The sequence below is a fragment of the Zalophus californianus genome, chromosome 4 (assembly GCF_009762305.2).
Source record: "Zalophus californianus isolate mZalCal1 chromosome 4, mZalCal1.pri.v2, whole genome shotgun sequence".
NCBI classification, from domain to species: domain Eukaryota; kingdom Metazoa; phylum Chordata; class Mammalia; order Carnivora; family Otariidae; genus Zalophus; species Zalophus californianus.
In genome coordinates, this window is record NC_045598.1 from 108,932,867 (window position 1) to 108,946,019 (window position 13,153).

At 39.7% G+C, this 13,153-nt stretch overlaps 1 protein-coding gene and 1 pseudogene across 8 annotated transcripts in view; both read left to right on the plus strand.

The window, feature by feature from the left end:
* Window positions 1–13,153, plus strand: part of SPIDR (scaffold protein involved in DNA repair) — a 563,099-nt gene that overhangs the window by 399,874 nt on the left and 150,072 nt on the right. For all 8 annotated transcript variants that reach the window (XM_027596436.2, XM_027596446.2, XM_027596452.2 and 5 more), the window contains 2 exons: window positions 1,939–2,131; window positions 3,884–4,131. In XM_027596436.2, coding sequence (XP_027452237.1) covers window positions 1,939–2,131; window positions 3,884–4,131 — 441 coding nt within the window. The remainder of the gene's footprint in view (window positions 1–1,938; window positions 2,132–3,883; window positions 4,132–13,153) is intronic.
* Window positions 6,508–7,268, plus strand: LOC113923591 (annotated as a pseudogene).

Below are 13,153 nucleotides of genomic sequence, written 5' to 3' on the forward strand. Positions count from 1 at the left end.
TTCCAGCTTCCTGTTAAGCCTCCACTGATATCACCCTTGCTGGGAGGGCCAGGGGTGCTGCTTCCCACATGGCTTCTACTGAGAGGACTGGAAGAAGGTGTGAGGATAGAGGGTAGCCAGGAGTACTGGTTACTGATGTCGGGCGGGGGGGAGGGGGTTGGGGGAGGATTGAAGTCCAGGCCCCCAGGTGATCTCCATTGTCATGGTGTGTGTGTGTTGGGGGTTGGGGGGTTGATCAGGGAAGGCTCATTATAAGCCTGCAGGGATGGAAGTCCCAACATTCTATCCTGCCTTCTCTCACACCACTCCACCTGGGCTATCGAGATTTTTTATTACAGCCTGATAAGAGTGCAAGTCTGAGCTCCCTACTCACCCTTTTCTGGTGTATATGATAGTGAGTCACAGGTTTTTCTGTGATGTTTGCCTAGATTAGAGCAGTCATTTTCTGAAAGTTTTGTATTATACTAGGCTATTCCTTTATTAGCCTTTAGTTGGAGAGAGTAAGCTTTTGTAGGAGACTTTTTTATCTGTACCCATTGCTGTATCAGGTTGCCATCTTCTTCAGTTTGAAGTCTGGCATATAAGAAAACAGAAAACCCGGGAACTCACCACTGTGTTGTTCCTTAGGTCTCAAGGTTTCCAGGGCTTCGCTGGTATGCCTTCTTTTTTCCACCTCAGTGTCTAATGTTTAGTTGATATGGAATGTTAGGCATTTTAGTTGTGCTTCAGAGGATAAATTAGGGAAAAGTATGTCTACTCCCACCTTCCCAGAAGTAGAAGTCCTAAATTTTCCTTAATGTTAAGCAGCACTACCTTCTTTAAGGAATGAGTGTTGAAGATGTCAAATCAGATGTCTGAAAGGGACCAGGAGAATTTTGTCTGTTATGTCCCCACATTACTTTTCAACTTAAACGTGAAGCATTTCTGTGACTGTGTTCTGTTTGATAGTGAAGGTAGAAGCTCCTTTGGGTCTTGATGTCATGTTCTTTGAAAGATTAGAGCTGTCAAAGTGTCTGAAGATTTCATTTGTAAATAACATTTTAATGTCTGGGCAATTCTTGATCCTGTTGATAGTCTTTGCTCACTCCCTGCATTTCTCCAAGGCCATCATCTACCAGAGTAGGAGACCTGAGGGAGCTCAAGCCCAGGCAGTGACATGGCGTTCTTCCATTCCCCGTCTCCTGACACAGACTTGCACTGGAAAAGTAAAATTAATTCCATTGACATTCCCTCTTGAGCATGTGAGGGTGGGTGTCACTTCTGTTTGTTTGTCTGTTTGTTTTATTGAAGTATAGTTGACATACAATATCCCATTAGTTTCAGGTATGTAACATAGTGCTTTGGTAGTTCTGTGCATTACACAGTGCTTACCATGATAGGTTACCATCTGTCATCATACAAAGTTTTACAATATTATTGACCATGTCCCCCATGTGGTGCTTCTTATCCCCATGACTTACTCATTTTATAACTGCAGGTTTGTACCTCTGAATCCCCTTCACCCATTTTGCCCATCTCCCCACCCCAAGCCCAGCCCCTCTGGCAACTACCAGTTTGTTTTCTGTATTTATGAGACTGTTTTGTTTTTGTTTGTTTGTTTCTGTTGTTTTTAGATTCCATATTTAAGTGAGATCATATGGTATTTTCCTATCTTTGTCAGACTTATTTCACTTAATATAACACTGTCTAAATCTATTCATATTACAAATGACAAGATCTCATTCTTTTTATGGCTGAGTAATATTCCAGTGTATATATGTACCACATTTTCTCCATTCATTCATCTGTAGCTGTCACTTAGTGGCCTAACTTAGTTTTATCTGTCCATAGAGGTAAGTCATTGCCCTTTGTATTCTTGATTTAGCAAGAACATGAGGGAAATCCAACATTGTAAATAAACTCTAACTGTAAACTATTATATTTCTTTCTCTTTTTCAGGCAAAAACTTATTGTACCAAATGGAAGTTGCCCTGTTATTCTGAATACTTATTTTTGTGAGAAAGTTGTTGCCAAAGAAGATTCAAAAATAATACATGAAGCACACTGTTGGGACACACTCCTTCCAAGAAGTATCACTTTGGCTCAAATGTTTAGATTTAGGAATCTAACATATAAATCACCTGAAAGCCAGGTAAATTTTCATTTGTTTTAGATGTTTTATGCTTTGTAATAATATTGGACTTGAAAGGTATAAGCAAAGATGTTTACCTTTGGTTCCCCTTCAAATATTCAGTAAATATATATGCTAGAACATCTTGTTATTATTGTTATGTCTGAAGAAAGTATGAAGTGGCTCAGTATTTGGTAGTAGTCTTTTCATAGTATTTCATCTATATAATTGTGTTTTTTTAATCTTTATTCTAATCCATCAAAATATATGATTTTTTATTTTTTATTCTCATTTTGTAATTGTCTAAGAATTTTGCTTAAGCCTTTTACTTATCAGAAAAGTCATTTTTTTCTTTTTCACAGTATCTATATCCCTTGGGATAAAAAGAACTGCATAAACTTGAAATTATATGCTGTAGATTGTTTTTTGAAATTTTATTGGCCCTGAGTCATGATCATTTGCCAAGATATATTTAGGGAACCATTAAATTTCACTCATAGAAGGCAGGAAGGGCACTCCAAGGATCATTCCAGGCTCTAAGTGTCTATGACTCCATGTGCACCATCTCAGGTTCACCCAATTAGCTGAATCAGCACTGAACAGAATGCTAAGGCTGACAGATCGTATGAGGGGATATAAGAAAAAGAAAAGTGGGGGTGCCTGGGTGGCTCAGTCAGTTAAGTGTCTGCCTTCAGCTCAGGTCCATTAGGCTCCTTGCTCAGCAGGGATCCTGCTTCTCCCTCTGCCTGCTGCTCCCCCTGCTTGTGCTCTCTTTCTCTCTGACAAATAAATAAATAAAATCTTAAATTAAAAAAAGAAAAAAGTATACAAACTTGCATCTTGTTTGTAAATGTTTCAACAAGCATACTCTCCCTTTGATTATCAAAAGAAGTATCTGAAGGGAATAATGGGGAAAAGAGGGCTCTCTAATTAATTTAATTTATGAGTCAAAGGGCATTACTGCTTTAACATTTAGTTGTAAATAGCTATTGATACTAAATTCTTGAGATAACATTTTTGTCTTAACAACAGTGACAATGAAGCTGCAGTATAACATCATGGTTATGAATATAGGCTTTAGAACCAGGTATCCTGGTTCAAATTCTGCCTCAACCACTTATTGCTGAGTAACACTGGGCAAGATACATAATTTTTCTGTGTTTTGATATTTTTATCTTTAAAATGGTAATAATGATATAATCTACCCACTTGGGTAGTTATGAGGTTAAATACGTTGGTTATATAAGTACAGTACATAAAGAAAAGTACCTGGAATGTCCTCTAGAAGTGTTACCTTACTATGATATTTAATATTATTGTAAAGGGTTGTTGGGAGTCTACATGAGCCTGTAAAGTGTCTAGCCTAGTAGACTGCACACAACAAGCACTTAATAATGACTTAATTTTGAAACCCTAGTCATTCTTTTGTTTTTTAGTGTCCTGTTGGGATTGTTTATCTCATAAAAGAAAAATTTTCTAGATTACCATGAAGTATTGTAATAGCAGGACTTTACATGTTTTCAAAGACCCAAAATGATCTGTGCTTCTCCTGATTGGAAACACTCTGCTGTTCCCATGTTATCTTGCTCACCTTGCCCTCCTCAACAGCATTAGTTACCTGGCAGACACAGAGGCACATGCAATGTCTTATCTTTATCATTCCTTTCTTGTTCTGCAGTTACGTCAGAAGATTGCCTCATAATGTCATGATTTGGTACATACCATGCTGTTATGAGTTAAACTGAAATTGTTCCCTTTGCATGTCTTGGCCAGGTTATGTGTAGTGGTCTCACTACAATGTGGACAGACTGCACCCATGGACATGAGGAAGCCAAACAGCACTTCCCAGCCCAAGCTCTCCTGAGGGATTCTCTCCTGGATGCAGTGGAAAGCCAGGGAGCTGCCACATGGTCAGGAGTTGGGGTCCGAGTAGTGGTACAGAGAGTTTACTATCTTCCCTGCAGATATCAGCAGGGAGGTGGTTCAGCTGCTCCACCTGGATCAGACTTACCTAGAGTTCGGTGAGTAATTAAGACACAGGCATGGGTGCTAGGGTCATTTAGAGAAAGTAGAGACTCTTCCTAGAGAAAGTAGAGACTCTTGGCTGCATTCACCATATATGTGAGTTTTTATTTTTTATGTTTTTTTCTTGCATCAAAATTTGGGACACGTTGTGTGACAGAGGAGTCTGTTTATTTAATATAAAAAGTCCTACTAAAAATTTAATTTGTTACATTTACTTTTACCTTTAATGGTTCATGTTATTGGAAGTAATATAGACAGGAAATACTGGTCTTCTAGAAAAGCCAGGACATAGGGTTACCATACCTAAAATGACCACTGCAGTATCTGTCAAGGTTTATGTATCTTAAAAACCTAAGTAAATAAATGGCAGTTAGCAAATCTATGGCTTTCAAAGAGTGCTATTCTAACCTATTTCAGCACTACCTAATAGAACTTTCTGCAATGATGTAAATGTTGTATGTTTGTACTATCCAGTGAGGTAGTCACTGACCACGTATGGTTACTGAGCATTCAGAATATGGCTAATGGGACTGAGGAACTAAATTTCAAGTTTTATTTAATATCAATTAACTTTAAGTAGCTCCATGTGGCTAGTGGCTACGTTGGTGGACAGCGCAGCTACATGAGCCAAACCCATAATTCAAAGTACTTTGCTCATACTAACTATGGGAATGATATCTTCTTTTACTTGTATTTATGCCCTTTCTGTGTTTTTTCAAATAGCTATAGTCATGTCATTGACTGAAGAGTTTATTTATGTCAGAGCCTTGGTATAACCTTTTGAGGTTATATTACTTTCTATTTGAAACTGCCCTCAAAGCAGTGAGATGGACTTATAATAGAAATTAAAAGTATAGGGGCGCCTGGGTGTCTCAGTCGTTATGTGTCTGCCTTCAGCTCAGGTCATGATCCCAGGGTCCTGGGATCGAGCCCTGCATCAGGCTCCCTGCTCTGTGGGAAGCCTGCTTCTCCCTCTCCCACTCCCCCTGCTTGTGTTCCCTCTCTCACTGTGTCTCTCTCTGTCAAATGGATGAATAAGGTCTTTAAAAAAAAAAAAAAAAAAAAGGAGCGACAAGAAACATTTGTGTTAATTATGAATCCTCTTCAGGTGGGTGGCACTTTATTTGAAAGTCCTATGAATTTCAAAAAGTCTCTTTAGGTGTAGAGTTAGAGAATATTTCTTTTGGATTTATAGGAAAAATTTTAATTTTATTTTGTTTGGAATATGTGTATGTCTGAAATGATTCTATCAGTTTTAGGGTTTTTAACTTACAGGTGTAGACCAGTCTTGTAGTCTTTAACTTAAATCTGTGGTAAACCTAAATAGATCTGAGCCAGTTATAGATCAGACATAGGTTTTATTTTATGTATTTTGTGGAATGTATCCAGCCTTAGGCTTTGGAGAAGGAAATACTGGACAACCTAAGCAGTGATGATCTTGGTAAAGCTTCTCCAGCTCAGCACATAGACCACACACTCAGAGGAGATTGGGGACAGCAGGGACTGAGTCACAATGATGAGAAAGCAAGGCAAAACTGACAATGAGGTTGCTTCCTTATGAGTAATCACAAGCAATGGACACCTTGAATCCTGTCCCTCTAGCTCCTTTGGTGGTACTTGTTTTACTTGTTAAGCAAAAAGAATTGGAAGCTAACTTCTGGTGAATTGCTGCCAATGGCTGGCATTATGAATGTTTTGGATTTGTACCTTAAACATACACTGGAACATATCACATGAGACTGTGCTAGGTTGTGGATTGAAAAAAGGCCAGGCATAAACCTCAAAAACAAGAAAATAACTTGTTATTTTCAGTTATTCAGTTATTCAGCTGTAATTAAATATGCATTGTGTGTGCTGTATTTCCTGTAGCACACATGAGATTATACAATGCTGAGGGTAGAGGATATTAGTCCCATTTCACAGATGAGGAAACTGAGCCTCAGAGAGGTTCTTACTTGCTGACAGTTATACAGGTGGACAAAAAGAATAACATCATAAGATATAGAATCCCAAACATGTCAGGGTTGTACAGAGTATGGAGCTGAAAGAAAGGGGATAAAATGAGTTAGGACCAAGCTGTGATTGATTAAGATTAAGCCTGACTTGGGGGGTCAGGTCATCCTGGGCAGCAGGAGTAGTGAAAGTACCCAGTCATTGGGGAGAATTGATTGGATTGTGTTAAGAAAGTGAACCTTTGAGCCTTCCGGGAGCGCCGAGGTGCGCCTGCGCGGCACCGGGTCCCAGCGGGCACTTTGAATTTCGCTCCCGGAGTCGCGTCTCGCGATCCTGGGCTTCCAAGACTGGGTCTTGACGGCTCGCGATACTGCAGCGAGTGGCGCTTTGCTCCCGGATCCGCGCCAGAGGCTTAAAGGATGGCCTCCTCAGATCTGGAACAGTCATGCTCTCATATTAATGAAAAGATTGCCAACATTAAAAGAACTCTGTTACTAAGAAATTGTGGTCAGGAACCTACCTTGAAGACTATATTAGATAAAATAGGAGATGAAATCATTGTAGTAAATGAACTTCTAAAAAATTGGAATTGGAGATTCAATATCAAGAACAAACCAACCATTCACTCAAGGAACTCTGAATCTCTTGAAGAGGATTATAAAGATGTGGAGCATCTCAAAGAAAACATTCCTCCCCATTTGCCTCAAGTAACAGTAAGCCAGAACTTTGCTAATGTGTCAGATCTTGACCCTGAAGAACCAAAGTTGAGGAAACTGTACCCACAAAGAAGCCCCCAAAAGAACAAAGAAGTATTAAAGAAATGCCGTTTATAACTTCTGATGAATTTAATGGCATTCCAGTGTACATGAAATCTCGCTTAACCTATTGTCAAATTAATGATGTTATTAAAGAAATCAACAAGGCGGTGGTTAGTAAATATAAGATCCTACATCAACCAAAAAAGTCAATGAGTTCTGTGGCCAGAAATCTCTATCACAGATTTATTGACGAAGAAACAAAGGATACCAAAGGTCGTTATTCCATAGTGGAAGCTGACATAAAGGAGTTCACAACTTTGAAAGCTGACAAGCGGTTTCACGTGATCCTGAATATCTTACGACACTGCCGGAGGCTCTCAGCGGTCCGAGAGGGGGGCCTTACCCGATACCTTATAACCTGAAGCCTGTGGGTTTTTTTGAACTGGCTAACAATAGGGTATAGAGGCCGCTCACATAGTTTCCTTATATGTAATTTCTTTATATATAAAATTTCTTTGGCTTTTTCATTTTCTTTTCTAGCTTCCTATAAAAACGAAACATTTTAGTAAGTAAAGCATATATATTTTAAAATTCACTTTCTTTCAGCACATATTTAACCCCCTACCACATGAGCCTCTGTGCTAGGCATATAATGGAACTAAAAAATATTCATGGTTAGTTTTTGTGTTTAGTGACAGTGCTGTAGACCTCAGTAAGACAGATACACATGTGATAATGGAAGGAAAAGGTCAAGAAGATAAGGTCAAGGGTACCCAGGCTTTTTTTTTTAAGTAGTCTCCACACCCAGCATGGAGCTCAGCATGAGGCTTGAACTCACCCCTGAGAGCAAGACCTGAGCTGAGATGAAGAGTCAGACACTTAACCAAATAAGCCACCCAGGTGCCCCAATGAGACTCAGGCTCTTTAGAATTAAAGGTCGTTAATGTCAAAATTCTATCAATGGCATTTCAGTCTACAGGCAAAAGTTGGATTTGTAGGCAGCCCTTCCATGTAATGATTCTGCTTTCCCATATATTGTTAGGGAACAGCTTACCTGAAATGCATTTGGTATAAACCAATCTATAAACATCAACCTGTAATGAAATTGTAATAAAAATATACTGAGATGAAAAAGATTAAAAAAAAAAGAAAATGAACCTTTGAACAGAAAATCATAGCATTTGAGCTTGGGTTTGAGGACAAGGCTTCTGAGATGTCTTTTGGGTACACAAAGGTATTATTGTAAAACTGATTATTAATATTTTCTAGACTCATAATGCTATAATAATGATCAAGTTCCAGTTTACAAGCAAAATTAATATAGAAGTAGAATTATACTTAATCCTGTACTAATTCTTTGCATATATGTATATATATATACATATATATATATATATAATCAAAAGCGTTAAAATATTTGCTTTGGAGGATCATTTAGAAACATGTTTGCTAATGTAGACTTTTATTTATATACATGTAGCATGTATATAAAAGAAAACATTATTAAAAGACTTAAGTTTATAGTTTGGAAGATTCCTTTCTTTTCTACTTACAGTTTCTACCTGTAACTTTGGGTGAACTCCTGTGCAGCACATGGGAGTCATTCTCATCCAGAGGCATGACTGCAGCAGACAGGGGAGATGGCATAGGGACCCCTTACACTGAGGGCGGCTCCAGGTCTGCTCTCTTGCCATAACTGGCTATGCCTCAGAGATCCTTCTATCAGTGAACTGAAAGACAGTGTTGATCACTATGTGTTTTCCATAAAGTGCCAGAAATTACCATATCCTAAGAAATTAAGGCTTGCAAAAAAAGAAATGACTCTGTCATATGGTAAATATTTTGCCACAATAATTCTCTCTTTTCTGCTCAAACAAGGCCCGATGACTCCTCATGGAGCACTGTGGTGAGTCTTACATCTAAGTGTACTTAGTGCCTCAACCATAGGTGTCTATCTCAATCTGTTCCCAGTGCTTTAGCAGTCTCACTTTTCTAAGATCAGTAGACCTCATCTTCTGATGGCAGACAGCCAGATTGTTGCCAACTTTGAAATAAAAGGAAATTCATTTGGAGCCAGCCAGTCCTGAACAGGGTCACATGGGTTCAGTCAAAAGGCTCATTTCTTCTGAGCTGTGAAACATTATCTAAATACACTTTAGATTTCAGGGGTGTCTGGGTAGCTCAGTTGGTTGAGTATCCAACTCTTGGTTTCCGCTCAGGTTGTGATCTCATGGGTTGTGAGATAGAGCCCTGCGTCCAGCTCCACACTCATTGGGGAGTCTGCTTGAAGATTCTCTCCCTCTGCCCCTCCCCCCCACTTGCACGTGCTCATGTTCTCTCTAAAACAAATAAACCTTTAAAATACATATATATACACACATACACACACACACACACACACACACACATATATATACACTTTAGATTATACACACACACACACTTTAGATTTCAGAAATATAACATGTAAATCTCCTGTCCCTTGTTCTTCTGGATGACTTCTTTTAACTCAAGCTATTAAAGAAAACACTTCTTTTTTTTTTTTTAAGATTTTATTTATTTATTTGAGAGAGAGAGAGCATGAGCAGAGGGAATGGCAGAGGGAGAAGCAGACTCCCCTCTGAGCAGGGAGCCCGATGTGGGGCTCGATCCCGGGACTCCAGGATCATGACCCGAGCCAAAGGCAGATGCTTAAGCGACTGAGCCGCCCAGGTAGCCCTAAAGAAAACACTTCTACAAAGTTTATCAAGGTGTTATAGGTCAGAATAACCATACAAACTTAAGTTTTATAAATCACTAAAATCAAAAGTAACAAAAAAGCAACTTCGAAAGCACTCCCTAAGCACTAATCTAGGCAGACTGTTCAGAGCCCAAACCCACCTTTATCTAGATTCACTGAATATTGAATGAATGTTAAATAAATGCATGACTATAAAGCAACAGGCTTTTTTTTTTTTTTACCAGAAAGGGAGCCCTGGTCTTGGAGATAAATTGTAATAGAGGAAACTGAGGCAAAGAAAAGTGAATTCCCTGGTAACTCCCTACCTCATGGCAGAGCAGTCCCTGGATCATGTTTCCTCACTCCCCATCCATGCTGGTTGCCATTAAATATTGACTTTCTCCCTTTCTGAAACATCTGCTCCTTTCTCCTTCAGATATTTAACTTGTAGACAAATAATTTAATTTTATCCTTTAGAGATGTACATTCTTTCTTGCCTGTCATTGCAGAAGTATTGATAATGGGAGAGTTAGTCTTTTGTGAGGGCATTTAATTCAAACAGTTTGCTCAGTGGTCTTATGTTTGGACAAAAAGCTGGAATTTCAGAACCTCCCAGTTTAATAGTTATCATGCATTATAGTTGTATGGAAATTCGTTGAGCTGAACTCAGGAAAAGAGCACATTTTTCTTTCTTCAAACCTTGATATTTTATTTTCTCTTTTCATCTTTTGACTCTTCCTTTAGTCTCTTCTCTTGTATTTCTTCTTCCTTTTCACCATGGAAAAATTTAAAAAAAATCCACCATTGTCTTAGGCTAGGTTCTGGGTCCTCAGTGATTAGCAAAATCAGACATTGTCCTTATGCTCCTGGAGCACAGTCCAGTGGGGAAGTCCCACACAAAACAATTAAAAACAAATACATTTATGATTATAAGTTGTGATATGTGCTCTGGTAAGAAAAGTAGGACACTAGGAAAGAGACCAACGGAGAAGGGGCAGATTTAGTTTAGAGGATTCAAGGATGGGTATTGTAAGGTAGTGCTATTTAAGCTGGCACCTGAAAGATAAGTGGATGTTAGGTAAAAAGCAAATGAAAGAGAATTGCAGTGGAAGAGAGAATACCTTTGAAAGCTCGTAGGGGTGCTGGGTGGCTCATTCGGTTGGTCATCTGCCTTTGGCTCAGGTCATGATCCCGGAGTCCCGGGATCAAGCCCCAGGTAGGACTCCCTGCTCAGCGGGGAGTCTGCTTCTCCCTCTCTTTCTGCCCTTCCCCCCACTTGTGCTCTGTCTCTCTCTATCTCTCTCTCATTGAAAGCTCCTAGACAGGAGGGAGAAGCTGATGTGGCCAAGATGTGTGGGCCAGTGGGAGAGCCCAGAGAGGCAGGCCAGCCATAGGCTGCACACATGGTCTATAGTGTTTGCCATGGCTGTCCACTGACCCAAAATAAACTTTACCTGTTTGGAAATTACTTTAGTTGTCAGATGGAAAATGGTTTGGGAAGAGGAGGAGGCACATGGACCAGGTCCCAGTGGAAGTGGAGAGACCAGGAAGAGGCAGACTGTAGGAGTCCCAAGTCAGCCTCGGCTCCTGAGTCTCGTGTGGCACCACTGGGATGTGGAGAAAAGGATCACCTTCTAAATGTGTGTGAAGACTTGAGAATGGATTGGATATGGGGAGAGGGAAGTACAAGGAAATAATAAGAATGATGCTTGGTTTGATTGCTTGGTGGAATGATGAGCTAATTACTGAGGTGAGAAAAACTGGGATAAGAACAGGTTTGGAGGGAAGCTGAAGAATTCAGTTTGGGGCCTATTTAGTTCGAGATTCCTGAGACATCTAAGGAGAGGTGTCAGATGAGAAAGTTGAATATAAAGATCTCACATTCAGAGAAGGACTTTAGGTTGGAGATAAACATTTGGCAGTTTTCAGCCTATAGCTGGTCGACGAGCTCCCAAGGCACTAGAGGGCATGCAGTGAAAAGGCAGATACCTCCAGCCCTCGTCCCAGGTGGTTTCTCCTGCTCTTCCTCTCCACACCCCTTCTAGGAGTGTTTGTTACAGCTAGTAAGTCTCTAAAACCAGGGCAGCGGATGAGATCATGTTAGGGAAAAAGTAGACAAGAAGAAAAGAAGAAATGCTAGCATAGAGATCTAAAGTCCTGTAGCATTGGCAAACAGGTAGAAGAGGGGACCAGCAAAGGGGATTAAAGAGGAAGGGCTAATGGTAGAAGAGGAAAACCCAGTGTACTGTGGCAGGCACAAAAGATACAGGATTTTCCATTTGTGCAAGTGACAGCTAAGTTGGTGGTGCAGAGAATCCTAATAAAATAAGGACTGAAAACATGTACAATGGATTGCTGAGTTCTATATAACTTTATGAACAGGAGGTGCAGGGGAGAGGTGAGACTGGAAGCTAGTTGGTGGGGAGTTGAAGAGTGAGTGGGAGGTGGTGAGGAAGGACAGGTTTTGATAGCAAGTGCTTTGTTGATGCATAGGAGAATGAGAATGTCAAATGTTCAGCAGAACAACAAAACTCATGAGGGCATTCTGTCCATGGTTTCCAGTATAGGTACCATTTTTCTTTTAAAAATGCATTGAGGTACACTTACTGTGATAGGCACTGAGTAGTATAGAGAATTGTTAATCACTATATTGTACACCTGAAACTGATATAACACTCTTTGTTAAATATATTGGAATTAAAATTTTTAAAAATGCATTGAGGTAGAGGCAGACCATTAATGGGAAAGGCAGAAGGTCTGGAATCAGACTGATCTAGGTTCAAATGCTGATTCTGCCACTTAGTAGGAAGACAGGGCAAAATGTTTCCTTATTTATGAAATTGGAATTATTTCTTTCCATTATCCAGGTTCATGATGAAAATTAACTGAGATTATATACATAATGTGTTTAGCATTATGCTTCTCATATAAGGACTCAATAGAAGGTGGCTCACTGGCTCTTTAAAAGCAAGTGCAAAGATTTAAAAATTGTAAAATACTGATAAATAACATTATTACAATAATAGAAACCTAAAATAAACAAAGAAGAAGATCATATTACAAACCAGCATTCATGTTAGAGTTGAGTCTGTTGCCTGGCTGCAGGAGAAGCTTGATTGAAGGTGGTTTTTACTCCTGTCCTTTTGCACCACCCCCTTGCTGTGCAGCCCCCCCATCAACAAGGAGTTGCTGCTCATTTACTTTATTTTTTTTTAAGATTTTATTTATTTATTCATGAGAGACAGAGGGAGAGAGAGAGAGAAGCAGAGGGAGAAGCAGGCTTCCAAGGAGCAGGGAGCCCGATGCGGGACTCCATCCCAGGACCCTGGGATCATGACCTGAGCCGAAGGCAGACGCTTAACCATCTGAGCCACCCAGGCGCCCGCTGCTCATTTACTTTAGAAAACAAACATTTATATAAACTCATACATATGAAATGTGACTACTGCCTTCTAAATGATGGAGACATAAAAGTTCCTCTGTAATAAACATTTGGCAGAAAACTGCCCTAGTGCTGGGTCCAGTATTGGATGGTGCTGGTAATTATGGCTGGTATATTTTTGTCTTTGTCTAGAGATTTAAAGACAT